Source organism: Copadichromis virginalis, linkage group LG10 (assembly GCF_057382275.1).
Source record: "Copadichromis virginalis isolate Kocher_CV1m ecotype Utaka linkage group LG10, C_Virginalis_male_GT1.1, whole genome shotgun sequence".
Lineage (NCBI taxonomy): Eukaryota > Metazoa > Chordata > Actinopteri > Cichliformes > Cichlidae > Copadichromis > Copadichromis virginalis.
Genome location: NC_140627.1, coordinates 10,330,595 through 10,337,898, shown reverse-complemented (window position 1 = coordinate 10,337,898; position 7,304 = coordinate 10,330,595). Strand labels below are relative to the sequence as shown.

The 7,304-nt window shown below is 37.6% G+C and overlaps 1 protein-coding gene across 2 annotated transcripts in view; it reads right to left on the bottom strand.

The window, feature by feature from the left end:
- Positions 1-643: 643 nt before the first annotated feature.
- Positions 644-7,304, bottom strand: part of LOC146699844 (roundabout homolog 1-like) — an 83,224-nt gene continuing 76,563 nt past the window's right edge. For both annotated transcript variants that reach the window (XM_085469764.1, XM_085469765.1), the window contains exons 24-29: positions 5,941-6,093; positions 5,403-5,848; positions 4,583-4,723; positions 4,268-4,489; positions 3,931-4,085; positions 644-3,748 (exon numbers count right to left, since the gene is read on the bottom strand). In XM_085469764.1, the coding sequence (XP_085325890.1) occupies positions 3,734-3,748; positions 3,931-4,085; positions 4,268-4,489; positions 4,583-4,723; positions 5,403-5,848; positions 5,941-6,093 (1,132 nt within the window). In that variant the 3' untranslated portion in view covers positions 644-3,733. The remainder of the gene's footprint in view (positions 3,749-3,930; positions 4,086-4,267; positions 4,490-4,582; positions 4,724-5,402; positions 5,849-5,940; positions 6,094-7,304) is intronic.

Genomic DNA, 7,304 nt, shown 5'->3' with positions numbered 1-7,304 from the left:
AAACACTGATCATCACTATAGTGGAATTAATCACAGTAATTATTTGTGGGTGACATACCACTTACTGTGTCAGTCCAGGGAGAGTTGACATATGAAATAGCAATTTTTTAAAATTATTTCACATGGTTTTACTCCTCTGTTGCTTAAGGTTTATATGATGTTAATTAAAATGCATATCCCATCACACAATCTCATTTTCTCTTCTTGTGTTTCCTAATCTACCTCACCTTACAATCACAAACCAGGATGGTGCGCAACATAAACTGAATAAACTGAGTAATATCTGTAAATCAAAAACCAAAAAACGAATTAACAACCTACCTACCAAATACAAAAATATGACCTAAAGTACATTTGACGACATGTTCATAATAGCTAATGTCGCAGATATCATGAACTAATTGTGATTAGGCATTTTCTTTAGAAAGTGGAGTTTCTTTTCAGTTTCTTTAGCTGTGTCTGACAAAGTGAAGCAGGCTAATAGGTTTCAAAAAGTAGCACATCATGCCACAATCTAAAGGAACTCAACAAACAGGTAAGGAACAATGCTTTTTATATCTATCAGCTTAGAAAGAGTTAAAAAAATTTATTTCTAAGGCTTTGGAAGAAAATCACAGTGATGGCAAAAACATGGAACTTTTCAGGAATGACTAGATTACCAAAATGACTTCAAGAGGCCATCACCTACTCATCCAGGAGGCTAGAAAGAACCCACAACAACTTCTAAAGAACCCCAGGTCTCACTTGCTTCAGTTAAGGTAAGAATTTTTGACTCCACAATAAAAAAGAGACTGGAAAAATGCACCCATAGGAAGAGAGTTCCAGATATCAATGCTGACCAAAAAGAAACAAAGTCCCGTGATCCCAAAGACTTTTGCGCAAACATCTGTGCACTGATGAGACAGAGGTTGAACTTTTTGGAAGATCTCTCTTCCAGTAAACTTTTTTTTAAACTAACACAGCATTTCATAAAAGGAACAGTCACACATGCTGCTGGTGGTGTGATGGCCCATGGCTGCTTTGCTGCTTCAGGGCCTGGACAACTTGCCATAATTGATTGAACCATGAATTTTGCTGTCTACCAGAAAATCCTGAAGAAGAATGTCCAACAATCAGTTTTGTGCTCTGAAACTCTATTTGGGTTTTAGAGCAGGAGAATGACTCAAAACACATCAACAAGTCCACTTCTGAACGGTTAAAAACATGAACAAAATGACCAAACAAAGTTGGTTGGACTCATATGTAATTGCGATCCTTCGTGAGCATAATTACATGAGCATAAAATGAGCATAAACTTTCATACTTGAAAAACCTCCAATGTGGCTGACTTCCCTTTCTTCAAATTTTGCAAAGCAGAGTGGACTAAAGTTCCTCCCCTGCAATGTGACTTTCAGTTAGTAGGTTTAAGCAACTACTTTTTCTCTCATGGCCAGGTAAGTTTGGATACCTTCTTTTTTTTTCATTAAGAAATTAAGTCATTTTAAAAACTGCATTTTTTATTTACTTGTGTTATCTCTGTCTAATTTTAACATTTGTTTGATGATCTGAAATGTATAAGTGTGAAATATATGCAAAAAACTAAATAGGAATTCGGGCAAATACTTTTTCAGAGGACTGTATGTCATATAACTTGAACTTCTTGAGCACTGGGGAAACATTCAGGATTTTGTGTTTTCTGTATTTTCAGACAAAAGCTGAAAAAAGGACAAGTTCACATCATTGTTTTATTTCCATCCTCTCCTCTTGTCTTCTCTTGTATTTTTGTTTGTTCTACATGGTTTTTTTTTCTAATTTCCCGTTTTATGTTGACATAGTATTCTGTTGTGTGTAGTTTGAGCTTTGCTTTGTTCATTTCCCTCCATTGTCCTTGCCTGTCATGAATTCTTTTTACCAACGGTCAGCTCATTCCGTTGTCTCAGTGTGTAATTAGCTCCCTCTCAGTGTCTGTATAGTCCTGTGTTTCCTTTTATAAGGTCCTGTTCCCTGGTTGTTTCCACTGGGTAATGTCATCATTCTTTTCCACCTTGTAGATTGTCTAATGGTTGGACTTTTGATTTCATTAATAAAGGCTACTGTCTGTATGCATGTTGCATCCTACCCTTGTCTTCAGCATTGGAGTTGTCATCTCACATTAAGAAACATACATTTCAAGGACAAAGTTTGTTAACTTTTGAAAAAAGATGCAAAAAATGTGGGTAAATGTCATGGTGTGTACAGTGGCCAGATTTAGCCATATATATTCTTCATGAGGTGATAACGATTGTCTCCTTAAAACTGGAAAGTGGAATAAATATTGTCAGTATTGTGTTAGTAAATGAACTACTACCTTATTTCTTGTCGCTTAATGAACAGCAATATTTATTTGAAGAGAGTAGTTAAAGTGACATATTTGTTCCATATTTAACTTACAGAATAGAGCTGGACAATATGACTAAACTCTAGAACATATAAACAGTAAAATGATTGTTTTTGTTTTTTTTAAATATGTTTTTTTTAAATATAAATGTTATTTTTTTACTTGATCTTACTTAAATGGACTTTCAACATTTGTTTGGCTACATATGACCGGTTTAACATTTTAGGTAACTGGCTGCCTAGTTCCCAAAAAGTTCAGCTCTGTTCATCTGGACAAAACTTTTTTCAGTGGGAGAAATGTTTTGTCACTCATTCAAGCGACTTCTTCAGTCTAGTTCTGGACTGATAACAGTTTGGTTGGCTTGTAGTTGGATATCACTGACTGTTGTAGTCACTGTGGTTTCAAGCAGCCCAGGTATTTCAAATTACAATATATGAATTAACATCAGTAAGCGAGTAACATATTGTATTTTGGCAGACTGGCATGTTGTCCAGCTCTACACCATAAGTTGGCCAGGGTCAGGGGAACAGAGGAGTAGATAGAATTAATTCAGTGAAGAGAAACAATAAATGAAACCAGTCCGTGAACAAACTTTCATCATCCCAGTGGGAGGACAAAGCAGTCATGGTGTTAAGTAAAACCTCCTACAGGTGAATCTGCATGCAATTCTCTCAGTACACACAACAGATAGTTCAGATCTGAATGAAAACAGCTGAAATGTACGCAACTGAATGCACAATCACAATCAACAATCAGCATGATGAAATGATCAGCAAGACTCAAAAAACGTGTTTTCTGTAGGACTGAAAATTCATATAGCAATGACTTAGAATAAAATTATGTGATTGTGCTTTTTTAACCAAAGTAGGACAAATAATACAAAGACAACATATACATCACTTAGAAAACATTAACACTGTTATATAAAATTTGAATTTGAAGCACTTCTGTGGCAGTAAACAATTTACAAGATGGCAGGTAATGACTGTATATCAATTATAGCAAAGTAACAAGACAACTGACAAACAAAGATCATACTGGACCGCATCAAGCAGTCATTGTGGACAATACTTTTGTAGACACTCACAACCGCCATCAAATGTGCATTTATATTACTAGAGCCAGCCTCCAACAGGTCAGTGTCCTGGAGTCTGGTCAGCAAAAGAAAGCAAACAATAAACAGTGCATCAAATAAAAGTCTAGTTACTTAAAGATGAGAGCACTTTTTTCCTTTTTTTCCAACACTTAATGAGAAATCTGACTTTTAAAAAAACTTATATTGTGCAGTATTTTTGGAGTCTTTTCCACTTTTTTTAAAGGTTGTAGTCCTTTCTCTGAAGCAACAATAGGATATTCCTGTTGAGCTCACATTGCTTCTTAGCTTTTCAGGAACTGTGGAAACAAAACAGCATTAGTCTCATTCCTCTTTTTGTTTTTCCTACACACACATACACATGAATATATATATATATATATATACACACACACACACACACACACACACACACACACACACACACACACACACACACACACACACACACGCAAAGTGTTAGCTACACATTTTCATGTACCTCTTCCACCTGTCCCAAAGGTGCCACCTGTCCACCCTGTTTAGTCCTTGAGTCTCCAGATGATGCAAATTTGGATGAATTAGACTCATTTGGCACTGTCTGAGTTTGTCCTGATGGGAAAGAGGGACGACTGTACAGAAGAATGTCCCCAAATTCTTGAAAAAGAGAAAATCAATCAATTAAAGAGTCAGTCAATTAATTAATTAATCACACATCCAATGGCCTAAAATGATAAGAGACAAAAAAGATCACATAAAATAATAAAATGCAAAAAATCTCCATTATAATTTGGGTGTAAATTTAAGTTTCAAAATGAGCAACATTATCCATATAGTACCAGAGTGCTGTCGGTTTTTGCTGCTCCCTTTTCCTGCTAATGGAATCTTGTGATTCTCCTGGCTCTCTCTTTCCTCAACTGTAGCCTCTTTGACCCTGTGAGTCCCAGTGCTGCCTCGTCTACCCCGGGCCTCCCCAGGGCCCATCCGAGGCAGCGTGGCCCCCCTCACTTTATAGTCACCATGGGACATCTGGCTGGTGAAATCCAGAGGCATACAAGTGTCTGTGGAAAGAGCAGTGCACAGAATTTTAAATATTGCAATCATTAAGAGACACAGTATGCAACAGCAAAACGTATCCGTGGGTCTTTCTTTACCATCACTGAAGACGTCTTTGGGTTGGTAACCCTGTGGAGCAGATTGGTTCTGTTTATGGCGCCTGGGCCTTTTATGTGTTATTGCAGGACTCATGTTGCTATCTGTGGACATGGGACTGCTGGGTCGCTGCTGTCGCCGCCCTAAATCATCCCATGGACATAGATAGCACAGATTAACATATAACATATGGTAAGCTTACAGTTATTATTGTAATTGTAAAAGCACTTTGAGGGCCCCGAAAAGCGCTCTATAAATGCAATCCATTATTATTATAATTGGAAGAGAATTTGACTTTTGTTTTTGTCTCTATGATAATAATAATAATAGTTATGCCAAAACACCTCCACCAGCTTCTTTCTGTGAGTAATACAGCTCTACATTTTCTGCAAAAGTTGAACAGTTTGGCTATTTCAAATGTTCTTTAATGAGGTCTAAGGTTGTCAGTCATCCAGGTTAGGGTGGTGCTTGGATTTTTTTGGGACTTCTTTTTTGCTAGTGAAACCAAAAAGATCAAAATACTTAAAATAAACCCTTTCATATAGAATTATGTTAGTTTGTCTCATTTTGAGCCTTTAAAAATAATGGGCTACATATAAAAGTTAGTGAAATACTGCATGAATTGCACGTTGACACACACACACACACACACACACACACACGTAAATACCAGATTATTTTTCATTTAAATAAGCCAGAGATTGCTGCCACTTCTCCTCAGCTTGAGCTTTGAGGATTTTGATAGTTAGTATGGCTAGTATGTGTGTCTTAATCTAAATATTTATGGACTGAACTGTATTAACTCCCCATATGCTTCCTCACCTGACTCCTCTGGGTATCTGCACATGCGCAGGCCAACAATATCCCGCGATGAGGCTACTGCCTGGTTGAAATCTCCATCTGTAAAGAAGGATCCTTCTGAAGTGCTGACCACACTGGACCTGCCTGATGAGATGTTGTCCTCAGATGCTGAGCCCCAGCTGTTAACCATAGACCCTGTGACTGATCTGTCCAGATCTCCAGTGCTGGAGGCCGGGGTCTGGTCCAGTCCATGCAGCAGCTGCTTGTGTGGGGACTGGTGGTGCAACTGGTGTTTGTGCTTCTCGTGGTTGTGGTCTTGGCTGTAATGACTTTCAGTGAGCTCTGTATCTGTTTCCTCCTCCAAATCTTCATCATTCTCTTCCTGTCCATCAGTACCCACGCAGAGCGGTATTGAGCTGTAGGTATGTGTTGGGGAAAGAGGGCGAGGGTTGCTTGTGACGTGTTGACTGTAAAACGAATTTAAAAATCTGTCAAATTCTGTCATGACAATAGTTTTATTTTAATAAATGTATGCACGTTGAATTCGGTCGTGGGTTACCTGAGATGTTCTGCTGGATTGTGTAGGCCATTAGTCAGGTCTCCCTGTGATGGTGTGATAGGTGGGTGATTATAAGATACTTCAGTAGAGGATGAGACTGGCCCTCTAACTGGTGGAGTTGGACAGCCTTCAGTTCTCTCTTCTGGATTAAAACTGATAAAAAAGAATAGCTGACATAATCAAATGGCTAAAGAAGTCCAACCATTTGCCAAAGTCCTGGCATATTAGTCACAATTCATTAGATATTAATGCAAAGCCCTCGGTGCATCATCAACACTTTCCATCAAAGAAAAATACAGAACATACAGAAGTGAACTAAAAGCACAATTTAATTGCCCAATTGTGACAGATTAAATTATCCACAACAGCAACTGGTGCCTTAAGGTCCTTGGGCAAACCAGTGGTTTGCAAAATCCATGGCAACTTTTTTTTCATTAAACATGTCATAATGTAATTCCAGTTATATAATCCTGCTCTAATAGTAAACTAACTGTCAGTCAATGCCATAAATGTGAATATTGTAATTGGTTTGGCTGTTATTAATGAGACCGTGTTTTGTCCTGCGCCAGGGGGTGGGGGGTCAGTGAAGAATAACTAAAAGTAATAATATTTTTGCACAACGAAGTGCATGTTTTCTAGCAGCTTGAAATGCACTACTTTATGTAAGGCTGTGCTCAGACGTTTATATCCACTCATCATAGCCATGAATGTCATGGTAATCTGGGGCTTTTTAATTATTTCTTTAAGGTGTTCTATGCCTATGTGTATAACATACATTTTTTTACAGTTTAAAAAAAAAGAAAGATTTTTTTGCACAAATTTTAATTTATTTTGGATTTTTTCTAATCTAATCCACACTGGGCCTTATCCACAAGGGACACAATTTTGAAATGTATACATTTACGCATTTATTAAACTGTGCTAAAGGTTTTAGAATGTCTTTTAACTAGCCCAGGCCTACTAACTTTTTGTTAGTGATCATGATTGACTTCAACCCGTAGTTTCTCTTTGCCGTATTATAAACAATTTGTCTGACAGCACTCATTGGATTGACCAATATTCAGAACAATAGGAAAGTCAAAGGACCTTAGTGAAGATCTAAGAAGGAGAGAACTGTTGAGTTCAAGTTGGACAGGTACCTTGGAACCATTTCTAATAAACTGCAGATTTCCAGATTATCAGTTTAAACAATTCTATGTAAGTACAAGTTATTCAATGCGTCACCACTTTGCCAAGGGTCTGGAAGAAGGTTCAAACTGTCACACTTAGATGTGAGTAAATAAGTTAGGATGTTAAGAAGAATACAGGAACCACCAAGGCTCAAGCTTGCTATGAACAGAAAACTACTGCAACACCAGCATCAC